The sequence below is a fragment of the Dysidea avara genome, chromosome 6 (genome assembly GCF_963678975.1).
Source record: "Dysidea avara chromosome 6, odDysAvar1.4, whole genome shotgun sequence".
NCBI lineage: Eukaryota > Metazoa > Porifera > Demospongiae > Dictyoceratida > Dysideidae > Dysidea > Dysidea avara.
In genome coordinates this window covers 37,578,706-37,602,750 of record NC_089277.1, presented here as the reverse complement: position 1 = coordinate 37,602,750, position 24,045 = coordinate 37,578,706, and the positions used below count along the sequence as shown (strand labels likewise).

The 24,045-nt window shown below is 38.2% G+C and overlaps 2 protein-coding genes across 2 annotated transcripts in view; one reads left to right on the top strand and one right to left on the bottom strand.

Moving 5' to 3' along the window:
* The window catches only part of LOC136257366 (DNA-directed RNA polymerases I, II, and III subunit RPABC2-like), a 52,717-nt gene that overhangs the window by 8,970 nt on the left and 19,702 nt on the right, over positions 1–24,045 (bottom strand). Inside the window, exon 4 of the mRNA XM_066050537.1 lies at positions 11,063–11,168. Coding sequence (XP_065906609.1) covers positions 11,063–11,168 — 106 coding nt within the window. The remainder of the gene's footprint in view (positions 1–11,062; positions 11,169–24,045) is intronic.
* On the top strand, positions 18,371–23,540 carry LOC136258377 (uncharacterized). Its single transcript, XM_066051687.1, has 2 exons — positions 18,371–18,555; positions 18,658–23,540. Exons 1-2 carry the CDS (start codon positions 18,371–18,373, stop codon positions 21,659–21,661), a joined length of 3,189 nt encoding a protein of 1,062 aa, XP_065907759.1. The 3' UTR covers positions 21,662–23,540.

Genomic DNA, 24,045 nt, shown 5'->3' with positions numbered 1-24,045 from the left:
AGAGAAAAAATAAGGAAATATTTTTAGGAACGATGTAGCAATAAGCAACATCTAGGACAGAGGAAAACAGGAACAAGATGAAGAGGATTACCTGCTATACCCACTTCATGACTAATTATACAATACATGGTTTAGGGATCAGTACACAACACCTACACAATTATAGTATGTACAAGTTGAGCTGGGTCCTGAAAAACAGTTAAAAATAAAAAATGGATTTTTCTCTTAAGAAAATTAACATTTCAGCAAATCAGATGATTAGTGGTGACGGCAAAAATGTCAACAACAGACATGTATGGTTTGGCTGCATTACAAGTTGGGGAAATGGTTGCAATGGACACTGTACCTTTATGGCTTCTCCATAGGAAATGTATGGTGGAAATTTTGATTGGCCGTAAATATTGTGCCGGGCATTTGAACAAAATGATTTCGAAATATTTTTAGCGGGTCAAGCAGTGCTAAAATTGTGCCAAATTTCAAGATAATATGAAATTCCATCCATGAGTTATTAAATGTTTTTGAGGATCCAGCTCAACGCATACATACTATACACTGAGTGTGTTATCATAGTAGTAGCAATACCATGGATGAGCTCGAGAACTAGCAGGAGCTTATAAGCACCGGTGCTTATAAGCTCCTCGAGCTAGTAAGGAAAGAATTATTAAAATGTCTCCCTACATGTGTCTGTTCTTAATCATTCTAACAAACAATGACCTTCATAGAAATTTACATTGTTAGCACATAATGAATTTTGACATTATCACTTGACAAGTAATTACGTAGTTAGTATGACATTCATCACTACCATACTACTTACACAAGTGTGATGCTTTTAGTACCTACTTCAGCAATTGCTCACAGTAACAATTTCAAAACACTGTTAATGCTAAATTAGTTTCACACGTGTTCACAGTATCAACACAGTCTTAGAAATATTTATAAAACTACATTATTGCATGTACCTATCGTACATTAGTACTGTATACCGGGTAGTAGAGATGGAACTTACCTGCAATAAAATAGTGTTGAAATTACTTGAAAACCCAGCCACTCCACAACTTGTCAATACTGCTTAAACAAAATCAAGCTCAAATGTATGATCAGGATAACCCAAAATGTTTCTGACAAGTTAAATTTTTACTTAACCAAATATCTGATGCCTTCAGCCAAGCACAACTGGACTATTATTAATGCTACAGGCTTGACTTCTTCACCGTTCGACATTGTTTAGTGCCTTTTGGCTACCGCCGCAGCTACAACACACTCACAATGGAGACTTACCTTTGTCCTCCTTTGTGTCCAATGCTTTACTTGCTCCACTACTGCATAGGTGTTGACTCGCAAGGTTATGGCTTGTTTGCCGACTCGCAAGGTTATGGCTTGTTTGCCGACTTGATTGTCTGCAATTAGTGGATTGACTGCAGATATGTTTCGCATACCATTCATCTGAAACACCATATAACAGGCAGAACACTGCTAGAAATGAAGCAAATAGCCACGTGTCTTTAAACAGGTAGTAAACAGGATGTGCATTCACTCAAGCAATTAAATTTTATAACTGATAAAGCTGGCACCATTCCTTCTTTGGTGCAGTACATGCATTGGATTACTACTCATAAATTACACACGCACGCACACACGCACAATAATGCTGTATACCAAAGTGATCATATAAATACCCTCAAATCCAATCAACCAAACCTCATCATGTTAGATCACAGTCCCATTTATGGATAATCTAATGAAGTCACTATCTGAAGACTACACAGGCAATCATTTGACCAGCAGTGATGTAACAAATTGCTTAGGTTGCGCAGAGAAGAAAATATTCTATATAGACATATCAAGAATAGGAAACTAGTTACTCAAACGTCACATCCACAAACCAATAACTACATGGTTGGATACCTAGCAACAAGTTGTGCACAAGTATGACAACATAATGGAATAGCTGTGTGGTACTTCATGTGTCCGTGTGTATGTATGTACGTATGTGTGTCTGTCTGTCCACATCTGCAAGGCATGGAAGCTTTCAGAAAAAGGCAGACAGACATAATGTGTAACAGTATTAAATGTCCAGATAGGTGGGATTATCTGTGTCCAGTACAGTAGCTTTGTGCTGACTACCGCCCTGGGTCTGTCAAGTTCTTGTAATGTCATTTAAGAGTTCCACTTATGAAATTTATTAGTGCTTAAATATACTATAATCTGTTTGTGTACACACGTGCCTGAGCTCTCCTGCAATGAGGTGACATTTTCTACATCCCATTTGCTTTACAATGTTGAAAAACATGTCCTCAACAAGTTCATCTATTAATGTAGGGGGAATGATAGTGTTAAAGCACTTGTCTTTCTATATCAAAGTGCTTTTCAATAGTTCAAAGCACCACTAAATGTTTGACTAGTAAGACCAGACATATTAATGAAGAATGAGGCCTCAGGTATGCAAAAATGACCGTATCTTATTAGAAAGCACAGTAGCAAAGAACCTCACACAAACAACATTTTAAGAATCCTGTACAATAAACATCCCTACCAGGCAATTAGATCACTCCAAATAACAAGTGAAGGGCACACGGCAATAATCCAATGAGGTATAATAGCCTGGAGGAAATACTGATGTAACTGTTACCATCGGAGACATTTGAAGTGTTGTCAAGATATCAAGTACATTCATGTGATATCAACAAATTACAACTTGTGATATCGCATAAAATGAAACCACTTGTAGCAAACACTCTGAATTAAGGACTACACAGAAAATCCTCATAATAAGAACTTTGGTTCCAATTTGTCTGGCTCCCCTACACATCATTGTCTCAGAACGAGGAAAACCCCTTTACTATAGCAAAAATCGGTTAAAAATTTCATGTCCCCAAAGCGGGTGGTTATTTGTGTAGGATCTACAATATACCTAACAATGTGTAACAAACTGTTTTATACTCATTGTTGTCTCCAAGAACAGGATGAGCTATTTAATGCTTCATTGGAACAAAAATTTTGTTTTCTTAGATTTTTGAAGGGCTCATCTGCACATACAGTGACAACAATGAAGCTGTTTACTTGTGCGTGTAGTCAAAAACATTGTCTAAATGAGTAAATAGCACAATATATAGTACTGTACTGTACTACCACATCAAAATACAACAAAGGGATAACTACAGGTACATGAGTACTGCGTTGTACATGCACAATATGAATGTGTGTACAACAGAGCTCATTTAAACATGCAATATAATAACTTAGACTCTATTTAGGCTGTTCTGGGTAATAAATCTCATATACTCCACCTTGTTTTCTAATATACTCCACGTCTTCAGGCACAATATAACATATGCTCAAATCTAGGTTTATCCAATCGCTATGCATTGTTCACGTGCAATGATTTAATGAGCGGTATTATTTTGCCACGTGCTAACGCATAGTTGCCATGGCGCTAGTATTATCGCAAGAAAACCAGCCGCTTTTTGCCGAGCCTACAGCAGAAACAGCCATGGATGAGGTAAGTAATCTGAGTGTAATGTGAAATAGAGTCTAAAACAGTTACACGGGCACAATGTGGAGTCTATGAAATTTATAAACCCTCAGGCCCTTAGTAGTGCCCTCGCTTCGCTCGTGCGCTACAGCCCGGGCCTTCGGGTTTATAAATCTCAGACTCCACATTGTACCCGTATAACTATTATATAAAGTTAATAATATCAGCTAAACATATGGGAAACTTAGCTGGTGGCTACTTGTACAGTTGATGCTCTGGAAGGTGTGTAAAACGTGTGAAAATTTGGTGCACATACCTTCAATTTTCTCCAACATATTTACAAGATATTTTTCAATATTCTAAAGATGTGACTAGTCATGATGGCTGTAATACCAATCATCTCTTTATTCCCGGGGTGTCTACCAATTATGGGAAAGGTCCTTTTATTATCGTGGGTGTGTTCTGTGGAACAATCAACTGTTGTGGAGGCCACAACTCTTTCATCTTTCAAAACAATTATATTTGCATTAAATATTAATTCTTTGTATTTTGCTTTGTGTGTGTGTGTGTGTGTGTGCATGTTTATTTTTGGTGTTGTATCTATAGTTGTATTTTGTGTTCTGTACTCTTCTTCTTTTGCTCACAGGGCTTCACTGAAAATCAGTATTTGGTTACTGAGCGGACCCCTGTTTAAAAATTACAATTACAGTTACAACCATTGGCGAGCTACAACACACTAAATACTTAAAACCGGCATTTCTCAATACTTTTAAATAGGTGATAAGACCGTTTTTCCCAGACTTGGTTACATATTCATTGGATGCAGATAGCCACCATGGGATTTCAGTAGCAACAAAGCACGTATCTCAATTCTATGTATTTATCATAGCCCAAGTTAGAACAATGAAGCCTGATTCATAAGCAGATACGATTACAGCTACACCACAGCAGTGCAGAACAGGAAATACCTCACATGACTTGTACTAGTAAACACTCAATGATGTCACCACTTATACTATAGCCACACATAACTGTCACCAAAAATGGTATCAAAAATCATCCTTATAAGGAGACCACTTCCTGGTCAATATCACAGATCAGGAAGTCTGGTATGCTACCTACTAACATGCCATCAATCTGGAATGTTAACCTCTTCGAAGCTTATTATATTTTAAGGCTGCTACAACCCACATTGTACAGTATATGAGGTTGTATTTTCTTTTATTTTGAATAATTAGCAAAATGCTGCTACATCTGTCAAAATAAAAATCTCACTACAAATCCAATGTGTCATGATCAAGTGAGTAACAATAAACACGTCTACAAATGTAACTGTCACCCAATATGGTATATATTAGCAAAATCAATAACTCATACTTGCTGTATGCATACAGTGTAGGGATTAAGGATCTCAGTAGACAGCTGTACGTTACAGAGATGGAGTGGTTTATTTATGCACATTATTTCACAACCAGAAAGGTAGTCCACTTCTACAAGTATGTAACGGCCAGCCAGCCATTTCATTGGACAAATATAACATTTCAAAACGTCCCTTGGAATTCTTTCACTTTTGCTACTGACAATGTCTTCTACAAGTATTGTACATAGCTAAACAAAACTGTTGACAATTCAACCATCACACAATAGGGAGGAGGGGTCACTTTTTCAAGACTCACTCTTGTCTACTCACCAATATACAACATGTTTTCTCATGAATAAAAATGACCCGGCATGTAAAAAACACCACAATACACTCAACAGGACAGCATCTGTATTGCATTGCCAATGAATGGCTAAATAAGTGCTGTGATTTGTACAATGGCTGCACAGTGCAATGAGACAAAAAAGGTTGAATACTGAAAAATTGGTCAATTATATGCTAGTTATACTTATAAACACTTCACTGAACATGCTGAACTGTACAGTGGTATTAAGCGAGATGTGCAATGGATGATTAAATATCTTCTCTACCATATAACCAGGGATGTGCCCCACTATAGTTGGCACCAACAAGCACTCCACTAAATACCAACCACTACAAATTCACCTCTAACTTACACAAGTAAAGATAGCTGCCATATCACACAAGATGTGCAAGCAATTTCTACCAAATATAGATCTACATATACCAAACCATTTGTGGCTTATTATTGCATTAACCACAGGAAGTAGTCTATACTTCTATATATAACCTGGCAACCAAATTCATCTAAAACCTTACAACAACAATTCCAAACTTGTGTGATAGCTCAACTGGTTTGGTGACTTCCGGCAAACTGGCCATATTTGGACGTCTTCTATAACAGTCTATATATAATATTGATAATCCAAATAATCAGTTTATGGTAACAGTGCACAAATTCCTGGAAATGAAAATACACAGTAACCTGTTGCTTACTTATTTGTAAAGTCATCCGTATTTTTTTTGATACAGGCTAAGAGGTACTCAACAATACTAAACATGATAGTAGTCACTGTGGCTATTAACTAAGCAGTCAAATGTTCACTGAATAAGCCACACTGTTAACAGCAGAAGGGAAATGATAAAATTATATATAAAATCACTCATTAATTTGACCATAATTCAAAAAATCAGCAGTAACTGCAACTGTTGATAGACATCAAAGAAAATGATAGCTGTTATTAACCTTTAAAAAAGTTTTTTTTAAAACATTCATAGAAACCACAATGTTAGGCCACACAAGTACTGAACCACGATTGATGAGAAAGATTAAAAAAAAAAAAAAACTTTTCACTATCATAATGTCTTATCAAGAGTCCTTAATATTATATAGTTATACAATGGCCACGAGTGCTCTGCCTGATATAAACGCACGAGCCTGAGGGCCGTTAGGCCCGAAGGCAAGTGCGTTTATACAGGCAGAGCACGAGTGCACGTTGTATAACTGTTATGTACCACTCACCTAATAGGTGGGGAGAGTCTCACAAGACAGCTGTAACACTTATAAAGGCCAGGTTACTAACATCGATTGTGGGTAACCAAGCCGGACGTTGCGATGACGTTCCCCCTGCAGTACTGCAGCCACCTGAGATATTGAAAGCTAGTACGCTATGGGTTATATCACTAACCTGCATTCGCTGTTCGACTCTCATCATGTAGTGCTCAGCATGCCAGCGTGATTACTCAATCGCCATATAGACTAAGCGCCAGACTAATCGCCATAGTGATTCTCTCGAGCAAAAAAAAGTAGCTAAATAGACGTTTTAAGTAAACAAAACCTAACCACTAAACGATGCTAGTCTAATTCTTACTATTCACACTGGCTAAACTCGAATCAGGTGGCATGACAAAACTGGTTACCACAATTGAACGTAAAGGTTAGTATTATTTAGAACTATGATATATTTGTTTTATTGAGTCATTGTCGAAGTGGGCTACAGTTTAATCTGAGCTAAGATGGCACCAGACTAGTAAGGTGTATAAGTATGTTTATATATATGTAGACTAGAGTTGTGGCCACCCGTGTTGGATTTTTCGATCGCCATTGGCTGCTTGTAAACATTATAGCTATGTATTGGTGACATTATGGCCCACAATCGACCTTTACATGTCAGGCTATAAAAGAATTCGAGTGATCTGTGAAGTGTCTTTCCACCTATTAGGTGAGGTGTCGTAGTGGTCTTCGCCACCGGCACTTGTGCTATGCTGCACAAAACCGCAGCCAGTGCAATATCTGTATATTGCACTGCGGTCGGTGCATTATAACTTATAATGCACTCGTTGTGGTCTAAAAAACCGCAACCAGTGCGTTATAAGTTATAATGCACTCGCTGCGGTCTGCAGCAGTGCAATATACAAATTATGACACTGGCGGTGCCTTTGAACTGCCCACGCAGAGTGGTACATTGTATATTATAAACTCCTGGTCTTATATTGTACTTCACATGGGAGGATTAAAGAGCCACTGCATACTGCATTTTTCATACAGCTACATTGTGGATAAGGAACGTTATGAAAACAATGCCACTCAGATACATAGCATGATTAATCACATTCATGACATTGTGTATTGCTAAAACTAGCTGGATTAATCCTACCAGTTGGTTCTGTGACTAGAACTCCACTATATGGACAATTACAGAAACTCCAAAAATTGAAGCAGTTCGGGCATGCGAGATAAATGCACCAAGCAAGATGACCAGGAAGTGCAATATAATTCACTTAAAGCACCGCCTATGCTTGTGTGTACGAAACTCAAGGGGTGTCTTGAGGAAAATATAGCACTTGGCTTTGCCTTGTGCTGTATTAGCCTCTCGACATGCCCCCTCGTACACGCATGCCACAGTGCTTTAACTTAAGCAACATTTTGTGCTATAGTTGGGAGATGAGCTAAGTGGGTGTGAACAATGGAACTATTGTTGTCAAAAAATGTTCAGACTTTCTTCAAGACATCTCTTAGTGGCAACAACTCAACCAAACCACAACTCTACCTGACACTTTCATAACAGTGATTACACAATCTTTACAATTAAGTACATAACAATGACTGAGACCTGAGGGGAGACGTATGATGATTTGTAAACAAGAGAATGGAATACTTACAAAAAAGACACATACTTGACTGCTACATCACCTGTTAGAACAATTTGAGTTCATATAGCAACCCCCAATCAGCTAATTGGCTGGCTGAAGATCCTGTTTATTTGACCTTTGGCTAATACTTGCATTTGGTTGTACGCATGTGACCTGATCTAAATCTTTCTGACATGCTGTTACCTTATCTCATATCTCCATAGCATTAAAAATTGTGAAGACATTAAAACTAGTAATCATGTTCTACAAGCACAGAAACCCCACACACCTGTGAGATACGTACATGCAAAACTCCCCACATATCATACATATAGCAACTAATATTATAACAATCATGTATCTAACTGACACCTGGAAACACACCAGGTGCTTCACTAAGAAATGACCACAACACTTCATCATCCCATAACTACACACACACTATATCATATTATTGTACATATCAGTACTAAATGTGTAGGCACCAACCATCTCGACTAGCTGTCCTTGTGGTATCTGCATGATGTACTTATGAGGTAGTTAAGTGTTTTATGGAATAATATCATAAACACTGTTATAATAGCTTTCTCATCCTGTATAATACAAACCCATATTATATATGGCTGACAAGTGGTGTCTCATTGGTAGTGTTCATGATCCATTAGCCCTACACACAGTACACACAGATGTGTATCATAAATAGTGTTCAGAATTCATTACTAAATAAAGGAAGGGGTTTAGGGGCCATCCATATCTTGTGCATGGTTTAACACTCCTTGTCAACATGTCATAACATACTACATAGTACATTTCCATGAAATTCAATAGCAGTTACACCCAATTAGTCCAGTTGTATATGCTATTGGAAATCCTACCATGATTTCCCATGTAGTACATAAGTAGCCATACAGAAACCTCTCTAACTACATGTACTTAACTAGCTACAACACACACCCAAATGTGGAGTTTTCATTGGATTCATATATACCATGGCTGAGGACAGAGTATAATACTAACAACAAGATGTTGACTGGCTGGCTGGCTGGTTCAGAGTCATCAAACAGTACCATAGTACTGTATATCAGGGGTCACAGTGGTTTTCACTTTTTCACAAAACAACAAAACAACATATTTACCAGAATCCAGCCTCACAATACCTTCATGGCACCTTGGCAGTATTAGTTAGTATAACCAAGTCCAAAAGTGCCTTCAGTACAGCATGAAATACTTTCAATTGGTTGCTAAGACATTTTATTCTTGACTTATGTACTGATGCCTTCAGACAAGATAACGGCTAAGGGTATGATCATGATTTTTTAACTGTAACTTCGCTTCAGCCCAACATGTGCTTTTTGGCATACTGCAGTACATACAATGCACACATCACAGACTTACATACCTCACTTTGTGTCCCATTTCTTTTCACCGCAGCAAAAAGTGTCGATTTGCAGTATTGCAAACTGATGGCTTCCCTCTTGTGACTATCACATTATACTGTTGTAACTGGATTATAATTGGGATGTGTCACCATTCTTTCTTTTGATGCGACATGTGCAGTTATAATTATGTTACAAAAAGTCAACATGGGAAAACTAGGAAGTTTAAGCTCGATGAGGGAACACAGCAATGAAACAAGGGTAGTTGCTTACACTTGCAGATATATAGTGGAAATCAAATCCCTACTTTAGTCTATACCCATGACTGAATTAGGGATTAAATGTCCACTAGTACATCTACAGGTGTAGTAACCTCCCTTGTTTCGTTACTTTCACTTTAATCATTTCCTTGTACATGTTATTGCTTCAGCGTATATAAGCTAAGCAATCGTTGCAGTATGTATACTTAGTTGACCTGCCCTGATACGAAGACAAGAAACACTGCTACACAATAACTAACTAATACCTGGGAATGGGACAGATGTTTCATTAAGAGATGAAATGGTTCCACAACACTTTCATTATCACATTATCCCTTATATTATGATACACATCAGTACAATATGTGTAGGTACTAATGACCTTCTAGTATGGACTGACTATATGAAACTCTGGAATGTGTAAAATATACTATATTAAGTGTTTTGTAAATAATATTTTTACAAGTGGAAATAATCTTTCATCCTGTACGCATATCACATGTATATGGCTGACAAATCACGTCTTAGAATGCTAATAACTCGTTGGTTCTTCCATACACACTTATCAGGACCTGAAATTGCGTGTTCTGACTAATCCTGTTATGTGGTCAGACATACTCAATACTACTGTACAAACACTTTCTAAAAGTGTTCAGACATTAGCCAGAAATGGCCAGAAAATGGCAAATGTCTGACCATTATTTCAGGCTCTGTTTATTGATGTGTATTTGAAAGTGTTGCGGATTTTTACCAAATAAAGGAGGGAGAGGTCACTATAATGAAGTGGCCTGATACGTGAGATTTACTACATCACGAGTACTTGGCCAGGTAACATTATTGTACTACATGCCATTAACCAATGCTACATAATTTTTGACGAACTGGAATGCCAATGGCTGGACATCACTGTGGAAGTAGCAATAAGCCTCTTGGTAACCTATCACAATATGTGACAGATATGGGATGCCACGCTTGAGTTTGATATTTCAGCGTACCATCTATTAACACTGTGATAAGAAGAAACATATTTCCAAAGTGTGCAATCAGCCAGTCAGTTAAGAAGAAGAAGCAGGATTTCAGACAGTCTTACACATAAGCTAAGATAACCATATAGTGAACACTTAATAGCATTCATTGGAAATTTATCGACATGGCAACCACATAACTCATTTCCATGAAATTCAGTTACAGATAATCCAGTTACAGTAGTTACAGCTGTACTGTACACACCCCATACTGTTACTGGGAAACTTTGAATGATTTCCCACGAAACCTATCAAGTTTTGGCAGTGTATTAGGCACACACACCGGCAGGCGCTCACCCGCACAGGTATGCACACAGGTGCATGCACGTTATGTGTTTGTTGTTGATATGCAGGTGCACACGTCTACACACACTAAACAATATAATATTCACCTTATTTGCAGTGCTCTAGTCCCAACCACTCTAGCCTTTTCATACTTGGTGAGGTATGGAGTAGTTGTCCTTTGGTCAGGAGGGATTTGTCTGCTCTCAGTAGTATCTGCATATCAACAACAAACACATAACAAGCAGTTAAACATGTAAACAAACCTGCTACAACATAAAACAAAAGTAGGAATAATAGTTTAATCTCATTAAAACTGTCTTTTAAACTCACAGAATTGGATGTACATACAGGGTCCCTTTTTTAGTTCAGTTACTGTGCGTCATACAATTACTCTAACAGCACAAATACTATAGCAGTCACACCATGATACTTCACAGGTGACCATTTTTGTTAAACGTGTCACAAAAACAATGAGAAGTAAATTGTAAACTAAAATGGACGGTGCCCTGAACATCCAGTGCAATGGTTTCCATCCACACACAGCTAAATTGTGACCTACTGAACAAAAACCGGCTGTTTTTGCACACTTTTCAACTCATTTTGTGATGAATAGTCTAGGGAGTTAAAGTGCTAGACAGCTGGAACAGGAATAAATTTGATTTGTACAGTAACAATATGGCAAATAAATTACAGGTGCTTATTTAATTGATCATACGTCACGACTGGTTCATTCTGTTCACCATGAACTGGCACATTGATTAAGGTATAGTGTTTTCCCTGTACGTTAGTTACCATGTGGATAAAGAAGTAGGCCATTCCAACAATGAAATGATGACGGTAAACTTTATTTCTACTGCATCGTAAATACGCAAGTGCCCATAACTCATGTACCAATCGATCTACAAACATGAAACAAAGTTTTTTTTATTCCCCATGAACAGGATAATCCGGTGGTGTATACATTTTATTAAATCGAGCTTTCTTTCACTACATATACCAAAGCGATTAATATTTTTACCCAGTTTATTTCAATACATTTTTATAGCAAAATGGAACTTCGTGAAAACAGCCGGTTTTTGCTCAGCTGGCCACAATTACTGATGGTTGCAATAGCTTGGTTCCTGTATAAGACACTCTTGCACTTATACGCTTCTCTAGCAAACAGAACTGTTGCTTAGCAATAATAGCTGGTTAGTGAATTGAGTTTCTAGTGTATTGGAACAATGACAGCCATACCAGTCACTTCCATACATGTGTGTATGAATATAGTGACCTGAACACTTGTTTAATAAGGTCAAACCCAAAGTTTATCTTATCAGATAAAACATACTAACACTTACTACAATACCCTCACACAATGCCATATACAATACTCAATAATCAACACTCAATAAAATATTTAAGAGATAAAAGACTAACTAAAAATAATATTCTAAGAATACTAAAATATTATTATATATGAAAAGTGACTTGGTTATTTCAATAGAAATAACAATACAAGCCTTCTGGTTTCCTATTATGGTAATGCATCTAGGTGTTGATCACATTGCTACAATATAAAATTTTAGGTCTAAGCTTATGACAACTACAATGTAGATACTGCATATGTACAAAGTTGTTGTTTAAAAATACTTGTGCTTTTTCCATCATGGTTTTCTTAAGCAAATACAATGTGTCCATAGACTGCATGCTTTATGGTCACTTCTGGCTTGATTGTACCTAACCAGCACTACCAAGGCACCATTAAGGAATGTGACGCTGGTTTCTGGTCAACACTTGTGTGTGAGAAAGTACAAACCCTAACATATGTGTAGTACTGTATGATGGGCTTACATGATGACCTGAACACTTTATTATTATCACCTATTAGGGTCATATAAATATTGGATTTTATGTTGAGAAAAATGGTTTTACAATTGGGCTGTACTTTAGTTTGAAAATGGTAATGATTACTCTAAAGTCACTGTGTGTAGTAAGGTTACCATACTACTTCAAATGTGTCATTTATAATATAGCTACCTCAATTAAGTCAACTAATAGGGGGTTACAATTTATCAATGGAAGTTCCTGACATTATCAAATCAATAAACTATGGTAGTTGAAGGGTTTGATAATTTCATCATGGAGTTCGCTGGCTGTATATCATGCATACAAGAATCCATTGTGGTGATGCTAGCACATACTACTTAACCTTGTTGAGCTTTGTTACTATCTCCTGTACTTGTATGTGTTGTGTATGTCATATACAGATAAGCATGTACTCAGGCTTGACTTGGGGCATATACATGTAACAGATGGTACTAATGATTTATACAACCTGAACAGAAATACTGCATTTACACTGTACTTGGTTAAACATCGCATCTTCAATAGTAGCCGCACTTGAGTGATGTCACGGTCAATTTTAGCTCAACATTATTTTCAAGCACTGAGTGGTGGTATAGTTCAAGTTGCTGTCTCGATTTTATAAACAAAGATAATAAATGCCACAATGTTTAAACAAGTAAATACAATATCATACAGTACATATTAGGGACATCGAAGGTGTGGGGGCAATCCGTGATATAATATAACCCAAAAACCTGCCGTGATTTTTCCCCACAATGACATGACAGTATTGGTTGAATAAAACCAAGCCCAAAAGTGTCTCCAGATCGACCCAAAATGTTTCCGTCAAGTTGCTACAAAATTAAAAAAAATTTTAGTTAATGGAATTTTCTACTGCCTGCCTGACGCCTTCAGTCAAGCGTAGCGGAAAACTGGCTACAGCTACAGCCCTAATTCTTTCGCAGAAACGTTTCTAGATCACTTAAGAAAAAACCTTTGGTATATTGATAAACATACAATGTTTGCGCTATTGTCTTACCTTTTATCCTTCTTTATCATGGCCATCAGTCAAGGTTCTACCGCTGAGTGTTAATAGACTACAGTACGGCTTCTATCTACCAGTGTATATTGCATCAAACTATTCGAATACACGTGGTCGCCAGGTGCACCAAACTATTTTGAACACACACGTACGTGACTTGCTGTTGATATCGATCAGTGAGAGCAACTCGTGGCGAACTATATGGCAATGTGTAAGTCAATAATATAGTTTATTTAGTAACACTATTAAACCGAGTCGGGTCATCCAGGTCCTGCTTTACAGATTATTCGGGTCTGACCCCACTTGCTAAACTAAATGTGGATGTGTTACTACACGTCATAGCGTAACCCTGCTTCTTTTGCGAACCACGCCCACTTAAGTAAATTACTGTCTGTAGACATGTGCTAAATTAAATGTGGACGTGTTACTACACATCATAGCATATCCCTGCTTCTTTTGTGAGCCACGCCTACTTACATAAATTACTGTCCGTAGACATATGGTAGCCACGCCCATTCATCAGTCTGTAGGTATGCACGAATCCACGTCCATTATTGTCTGCAGGCTTATGTAGAGCCACGGCCACTGATCAGTTGTTATTGCATGAGTCATAATCGTGCTGTGATTAACTCTTAAAGTATTGTGACTGGTTTTGTGAAAAGCAGGGTATTTTGTGGTCATGAGCTTGCTAAAAACTTCACAGACAAGTATAAGAAAAAATTAGGAACTTTAAATTAGAGTAGGGACAGTGTATAGTGCTGCAATAAAAAGTACTCAAACAAGCTGGATTGGAGTAGTACGTAATGTCCAAATACTGTAAAACAAAAAGAAGTGAATATCCCTACTGTGTTTATACTTGTAAGAAATTCAAACAATAATCTATCTTCATTTCACAGAAGACTGTTTTCCTTATAATACAAAGTTATACATTTCTCCATAGTTGGAAATCAGGGATATTATCAACTTCAAAACCTGCTATCACCATGGTGATTAACTGTTTGCTAAGGCAATGGCATGTGAGCTGGACTAATGATACAGTTAAAAGATTTCTAATAATTTGTAAGTATTTGTGCAATAGAAGCCAGATCTGTGCTTGTAAATTATTTCTGTAAATCGGTATGCAAGCCATCCATGTGTAAAGTACATTTTTTACTCAATAAAAATCAGCCTGCAGATTTGTAGTGTATGTGCATGAACACACACACACATGTACAAGCATGCACGCACGTACACACACAAGTGGTATTTGTACCATACATACATCAGTGCAGCAGTGCCATCAGCCACAAGATAAGTTTCTTTTTAAGTTAAGCAAATACTTGTTCATTAATATTTTCGTCTTACCAAAGTTCATGCATATACTGTAATATACTGTACTGTACTTTGCATCAAAGTGTCAAAGTATACCATATTTCTATACAACACTTGTACACTGTACAAACTGCAGTATTCTAAAGGGACCACTCTGGCTGAAACGACGTCAGACAATCAGGGACATAACTTTAGCAAATTGTGCTTGTCTGAAGGAATCAGTCAGTAGAAAATTTTATTACAATCTTTTTTTTTTAAATGTATCGAAAATTTTTAGAGACATGTTTGGGTTTGATGATACTAATACTGCCATGATGCCATGGAGCTGGTTTCTAGTCGATATTTTTGGTGAGAAGTGCAAACCCTCAATATACAATACTGCCATACTGTAAGACAATCACTCAATAAATACGTAAAAGTATTTTAAAATGGCATATGAAGTGTATAGTAGTTGCATGTACACCAGTGACACATTTGAGAATTTTCAAGTTTGCTGGTTTACAGTGATCTGATCAGTGCATTACATAGAGGGCTACCTTTGAGGGTAGCCCTCTACGTAATTTTATAGCCCTCTATGTGATTATAAAACTCTTCGTGATTTTATAAAATTCAAGGGGCCAAAAATTTTGTGAATTGCAGCTTATACAACACATTGGATAACTAGCTAGCTATAATTCACAAGTAAAACTTTCATGAACGAAACATCAAACAGAATGCCAATCATGAAAATTGAGAATGTTATTCTCCCTTGAAAAACATACAGTGTAGCCCACTATACAACATTACCACTGACCAATTATTGGCAATAGTGAAAAATGCTCTTTTGAAAAATATTTTTAACATCTCTCATTAATGAATATAACATACCACAATGATAACATACAACCACAAGACTGCACACACAGCAGCAAGTGACAAAGTTCATATGTAGCTGGTTTTCTAAGAGCAATATTATCCCATGTTATTGTCCTCATACAGTTGCACAAACAATATAACACTACTGTTTGAACACTGTACATTACCTATCCCATTCCATAATAAACTGTGGTTGTGAATGCCAACTAAAGCAAAACACGGCAGGAAAGGCTTAAACAGCAGAGAAGACGTGTGTATGTGTGTGTGTGTGTGCTAAGGTATACCAGGAGCTCATCGAGTCCGTAGGACGAGGGAGCATGTAACTCCGTAAACGGCGAAATTCAAACATGGCGTCGCAATTTATTAATAGTAATTTAAACAGTAACCGTATAAGGATAAACACATACCGCGCATGCTCGCTAAACCCATTACTACTGGCACAATACTGTAGTCTTCTTGCTCCAGCAGTGAGCGATGAAACTCGATTCCTTCAGTATTTACTGCAGATACTCTGTGCTGCCGCCGTGGACTGATAGCCGGCCCACTTACGTCACGCGGTAAGCAAGAATGCTTTCTAGCAATCTCCAATCTTGTCACTATTTCACTCCGTTAGTTAAGCCCTTTCCTCGACGTTTCCTTCCTTGCCATCTCTTTCTTTCACGAATTAATCTAGGTGCTGCATATTTGTGGCATGATTATTACATAATTCTTTACCCTACGATACAACCTCTACTATATAAGGAATATACTATGTTAAGAAATGTCCGCCATGTTTGAATTTTGCTGTTTACGTTGTGAGTATGCGGAGTTACATGCTCCCTCGTCCTACGGACTCGATGAGCTCCTGGGTATACTAACAATGGTACCTGATCTATCTGTAGGAGTTGCCTAGAGTGCATGACAGTATGTTAGTATATTTTCATCAACCTGAAATGCTTGAAACGCTTCCAATTGGAAACTTCCATTTTAAAATTTTTATACACACTAACTACACATGTAACTAACAGTCTAACTAACTGACTGATGCCTTCAGACCAGCATAACTCAATAACAGTTAAGGTTATATTTTCACTATTAGATATCACTTCAACTTGACTGGTGCCTTTTGGCACACCACAGTACATGCAATACATGCATCATGGACTCACAGATCTTCATGTTTGTGTCCCTTTTTTTGCTGATAGTGAAAGGTGTCGATTTGTGGTAGTGTGTACTGATGGCTTTCCTCTGCTGACTATCACGTAACTGGGAATAGTTTTCTGTAATGACTAGATTGATTGCAGAGGTGTATCCTGTACTGCTCTTCATTTATAACACTGTGTAATGGGCTGAATGACCACTTCACTTTGCAGTAATTAATAGTTGGTGCAAAAGTAGCATGCTAGCCAGTCCTTCTCTTGATGCAATAAGCGCATGCAGCTTCAAGTCATAAATATGTAATCAAACTTAAAATTCCAAAATTTTCCTTGTACCTATCACAACTAATATATGTAACAATATCTATTCCTTGCAAGAACAATACCCCTGTTACAACTTGTCCAAAACCACAATAATAACAATCATCCTATTATGTTACAACATATTACAGTAACAAGTGACAAAGTTCAGGTCACATGTGATAGTCCCTGCATGTGCTGTGTTGACTGGTGACTTGTCATGTGCAGGCCTGACCAGTTGGCCTCTTACATGCATGAACCAACATCTCATCTCAGAATAATTCCATTTATACATGCCAGTTTCAAGGAATGTGTAACTTGATATAGTTTTACAGGTGATCAATACACAGCACTTTGTAATACTTCATGGTGAGATGAAGAGCATGACAAATCCATGTACGGTGTTTGCTACAGTACATATCGACATGAATTACTGCACTCATACTGTATCAAATTTTGGTAAGACAAAAATAGTTGGTTCATACCATAAGTGAAGCTTCATTCAATCAACGCCACCTCATTAATAAGACCACCCCATTAATAAGACCACCTCATTATAGTGTCCATGTCAAGTAGAGTACAATAAAAAATGAATCAATAACAAGGTCACTTCATTACTGAGGCCATCCCATAGGTGGCCATATACATACACATACAGGCACATGCACGCACGCATGCACGCACACACGTAGTAAAATCAGACAACTGATTGATGTCAAGCAAAAAATGTGCTTTCTGCACATACATGGCTTGCATATATGTTTACAGAAGCACAGATCTGGCTTCTATTGTACTAATAGTCAATGAGCGAGTTCCGAAATGACGTCACAATATAAATGGCGACCTCTATTTGGGGGACTCTTATGTATTCGCTATACTACAAAGTTGTTAAATTTGTGTTTTGCTCGGTTTTGAACTAGCTAGAAAAGGCAAGTGGCAAAGATATGAAAGAATTCAACGCCAATGGCCATGGTGACGACGGTGATTTGTATCTTTTGGAGGAAGGCGATATTTCCGGTGCTTCCTTGCACGGAAAAAAACCTAGCGAACTAACTGTTGCTAAACTAAAGAGATGGCTATCATGTAGAGGTGCTCCCTTAAGTGGAAAGAAACCGGAACTAGTAGAAAGGTATTACTGCTTTTGTAAAACAGCTGCTTGCTCGCTGCATCCACAGTGGCGAGCTCAGCTCCAAATGTACATGTTTACTAGCTACCCGTATTTTTTATGTAGGGTTGAATGCTACATCAAGTTTGGGTGGGATCATCTGCTTGTTGACCCGGACAAGGGTTTGAACACTCGAAAAAAGCTTTTAAACATGGCGGGTGAAAGAATGGAATCAGAGCCCTCAGGTTCATCCCAGTTGACGACATTATTAGAGTCACTCCCAAGCAGCACTGATCCTCAATGGACAGAGAGTTTAGTTGACATTCCACAAATTTCATTCAATGCAATTTTCAAGTTTTCAGTTGAAAGGAAAGTGCCGAGGAAGAAAGTTAACTACCTGGAAAATTTAGCAGATTTTAGGGCCCATATGTCATTGCAAGAAGACAGCAGTAAGGAGTCTGCTGAAGAGCTCTACATGGAAGCTGAGTACACTAGAACGCTGGACAAAGCTTATAGATTTTTCCATGATGGCCATGTTCAAGACTTGAAGTTTCATCCAATGCCACATCTAGAAAATGGTGTTTGTGTTGTATCTAGAGTGTTAGCATCGATGAAAAAGGTTTTTTACCATGTTACCATTCTTGCATGCAAGTCATCTTGTACAGTTAAGACAGCTTATTGTACTTGTCCTGCTGGGCTCTCTGGGTGTTGCAATCATGCAATCGCAACACTTTATTGTTTGGAGGACTATGTAAGCAGTGGTTTACAAGAAGAAAAAAAAGGATGCACAGAACGGCTTCAAGTGTGGAACCGACCCAATCCACAACATGTAGTTGGACGCCCTACAGATGAAGTGACTTTAACTAAGAAAGTCTATGGTGTTGAGAAAAGACCCAAACTGCATTCTGTGAATAAATGGAACTGCCGTCCAGCATCAAGAAGACTGATTGACCCAAACAAGGCACGTCACCTTAGAGAGAGACTATTTGTTATAGAGGATGAAAAGATACAATCAGCTGAGAAAGCACTACATTCAGCAGGAACACTGAGTGAATTGAAGAAGGCGGCTCAAACCAAGTCATTGATAAGCATGTATGGGACCTCCGGTTACTTGCAAATGCTTGATGATGAGCCTGCCCCCTTAGAGAGCAGAGAAGACTTCCTTAGGAAGGAAAAGGAAGAGAGGTTGTCACGAGCTGCTGAAAAGAAGCGTCAATTTCAAGAAGAACTTGTAGCTAAGCAACTGCTTGTCCAGCATGACCATAAATATTCCCTGTGTGGTATGGATGAACACCCAACTGAAAAGCATAATGATTCTGCCGACATTAATCATTTAGCAAAGTCGTTGTACTACAATCATGTTTCTATTGATATGACAGCTATACATAAACTGGAAATTGATACAAGGGCTCAGTCTGACTCAGAAGTTTGGCACCGTGAACGCAAACTTAGGATCACTGCATCTATGATGAAGGAAGTCTGCCATAGAAAAGATAGTACTAGCTGCAAATCTTTCCTTTTGAAGAAGCTTTCCCCTACTGCTGCTATCAGTGCAGCCATGCGTTATGGTATCAGGCACGAACAATATGCCATTGAATCCTATAAGAACCACCGTAAAATGAATGGAGCAGAAACAACTGTTGAACCATGTGGTCTGTTTGTGGATTCTTCTGAACCTTGGCTGGCAGCTAGCCCTGATGGGATTATTTTTGAGCCTTCTCAGAGCAATGGTTATAGTAAAGGGTGTTTAGAAGTGAAATGTCCAATGTTGTGTAAGCAGAAGTCGATTGTAGATGTTTGCAGAGAGAAGACCTCATTTTGTATTCAAGAAAAGAATGGCAAATTTGGTTTGTCAGAATCTCATGCATATTATTATCAGATCCAGACTCAAATGCATGTGGCTAAGCTCCCTTGGTGCGACTTTGTTGTTTGGTCACCAGTGGGTGAGTTGTTTGTGCAGCGTATTCTGTACAAGGAGCAATTTATGCTAGCAGCTATTTCTAAAGCACGTTCTTTTTATTTCAATACTTATTTGCCAGCAATGGCTCCCTGTGTAATCATACGAAGTAGTATTGAACAAAATGGAAACATCGAACCATTGACTTTAGTCCAGGTGGCAGATAATTCCAAGCTTATGAATTCATCGAGCAATGATGAGCCATCATCAGCTACTGTGAAGCAGTCCGTTGATGAGAAGCAGTCTGTTGGTGTGAAGCAGTCCGTTGATGAGAAGCAGAGTGTTGGTGTGAAGCAGCCTGTTGGTGAGAAGCAGTCGGTCGGTGAGAAGCAGTCGGTCAGTGAGAAGCCGTCTGTTAGTGTGAAGCAGTCTGTTAGTGAGAAGCCGTCTGTTAGTGAGAAGCAGTCTGTTGGTGTGAAGCAGTCTGTTGGTGTGAAGCAGTCTGTTGGTGTGAAGCAGTCTGTTGGTGAGAAGAGGTCTGTTGATGTAAAGCCGTCTGTTGATGTAAAGCAATCTGTTGGTGTGAAGCAGTCTGTTGGTGAGAAGAGGTCTGTTGGTGGGAAGCAATCTGTTAGTGTGAAGCGGTGTGATAGTGAGCAGTCTGTATGTGATGATGTAGTGTTTCAAAAAATTGACTCACTTAAGCAAAAGAGGATGCCCTTGTATACAGTGCTTAAAAATCTGAATTTGGCAAGGCACTCTGTGTATGGAGACGGTAGCTGCCTCTACCATTCTATTGCACACCAGGCTGGTTTTATTGCGAAGTCAAGTTGTGGCGACAAGTTGGTTAGTAAGCATTTAAGACAGGTGGCGCACAAAACGATGAATGAGCATCCTTGTGTCCGTTTGGAAGAAGGTCTGTCTGTAGTCCAATGGCTGGAAAAGAAGGAACGTGTGATGGATCCAACTGAATGGGGTGGTGACATGGAAGTGCGATTATTAGCCATTGCACTACACCGAGACGTTATTGTGATCACTGACAATTCCAGCGATGGCAGCTACGCAAGAAGATTCCCATGCCAACCACCTCCTTTACCCAAGATGAAGGGAGGTATATTTATTCCTATCAAGTGTAAAGAATTATGCGTACAATGGACTATGACCCCCACTCCGTTAGTCATTATATTCAATGGTGTTAATCATTATGATTCAACTATTTCATTATCAATGTAAATATAACATTAATGTAAATATACAGTACTACATCATTGCTTTCAAAATCCATTATTTATGTACAACTCATGATCAATAATAATATTGTGAATAATAAATAACTACATACACTATGCTACCAAAGGTGGACTAAAATTTGTTAACATAAAGCAAACATACACAAGTTCATTTATTGAGTCCCACATTGATGCGGGTAGAGTGTGTTGTAGAATACGGAACTGCTTTGCACGTCCGATAGCTCTCTCTACATGTATCCGTAAATGAGCAATTTTTCTTGTGTGGAAAACATCATCTACTGGCATCTGTGTATTCGAGCTCAATAATGGGGGAATGTTTAATCTAACACCCAGTGGTGCCAATAAATCTTGTATCTGAAATCCTTTGTCTGCCATGATTTCATCACCTGTTTCAAGCAAATCTAGCAGCCCACTAACTTCCACTAGTTTCCTATCTGAGATAGACCCTTCATAGGTTGGAGAAACAAATGTTACAACTCCACTTGGCATAATTCCAACAAGAACCTTGACTGTATTTCTGTTTTTATACGAGGAAAACGTACAGGACTGTGATAGCAATGACGAAGGTCTTTCAATTGGAAATTCTGTTGCATCAATGATCAGCCTTGTGTTAGGATAATCCTTCTTAAAAACTTCTGGCATGTATTTTTTGACTATGTGCCATCGTGGGTAACGCTCAAGGGCTTTCAAACTATGAAACATCAAATTGATCCATGTAGATACAATTCTGGATACAGAAGATTTTGAAATTCTAAACCTCTTGGCCAAGTCCAATTCTAGCAGTCCCAAATGAAGGCGAACTAAAGTTAAAAAAAACTGTTCCAAAAGAGGAAGTTTGCATGTTCGGCCAGTTTTTGTATCATCATAATCATCTTTACTGTTCTTTCCTTCCCATTGCCGCATTACCTTTGCATCACTTTCCAAAACCTCCTCGTAAAATGCAATCAGAGTGTTGTAATCGGAAAACCCGGTGTAAAATTTTACTAATTCGTCATTGTCACAGATGTTTTCCAAACGGAATAAAGATCTTTGAAAAGCATTCTCCACTTCGGACAATTTTACCTGAAGTTCATCTATCCTCCTTTGCATTTCAGCAACATCAATACTATTTCCTCCAACTTCCATGAAATTTTCTTCTGACCAGTCACTATCCACTGGTGTACCTTGCCCTTCACCACGAGTTTCAATCATGTCTGCTCTTTGGTACACAGAGGCAGCTAAGCGAGATGTAGTTGTTGTTCGCTGCTGCATTTCCCTAGTCCAAGGAAACACGGATGGTACAGAAGTTGCCTTTAATACTCGTCTTGCAGAGTGTAATACGTCACCACTAATGTAGTCATCGAGAGTGAAATGAAGAGAGCAGACTTTCGTATTACTATTTATCACAAAATTTGGTCCAGGATCTCGACGAATCTTTGCTATCCACATTTTCCCTTTGTCGCTAGAGACATCAGGAAACGAATGAAAAGATAATCTTTGCATCCCTAAACGCTCCCTCTCTGCCTTCTCCCCAGAAGAACTATGGCATAAGGGCACACAGCAGTATTGTCCGCGCCAAGCCTTTTGCTTAGCAGTATAGTGGCGATGACCACCTCGAGAAACACCTGGTCTAGGACCCTCTTCAACTGAGTCGAGAATTGAGCTCGGAACTGACTTGTTTTCTTCGGTTGAATTCTCACACAAAAACGGCTGGGGAACTCCGTCGAAACACTTCTCAGATGTAGAATCAGATAAGACACAATTATACGCATCCATAACAAAATGCAGTCCGATTTCACTCTCACAAACACACAATTAATCCAACGAAACTATTAAAGTCCCCCAAATAGAGGTCGCCATTTATATTGTGACGTCATTTCGGAATTCAGCTATATATACAAAATATAGGAACCCTCACCTAAACTGTACAATTAGCATAGTACACATGCCAATGGTTTTAACAAACAATCACCTTGGAAATAGCAGGTTTTGAAGCTCTTTACAGAAAGAGCTCGGAAAGTTACAGGAATCTAAAATAATGTTTCAACTAATCGAAGCCTTCTACTCTACTGAGGCTGAAAATGTAGAAACTGTACTTTCAAATTAGTGTTCACCAATGACATCATTGTAATAGTTGACCAACACAGTAAAAGTAACAACATATTGAAAATTAAGTCATTTCAGAATTACGTTGTATTAACTAACTACACCTGGTGGTGTGCAGAAAGGTCAACTCTATTAACTAGCCTACTTCAAAAACCACAATTTGTAAAATCCAGAAAACACTGGCCTTCTGTGAAATGAGGACAGATTACACAAAACAGTAATTGTGATACGCATGAAGCTAAAAAACGGCAATATGGTTTTCTGCTTCATTTTATCTTCAAT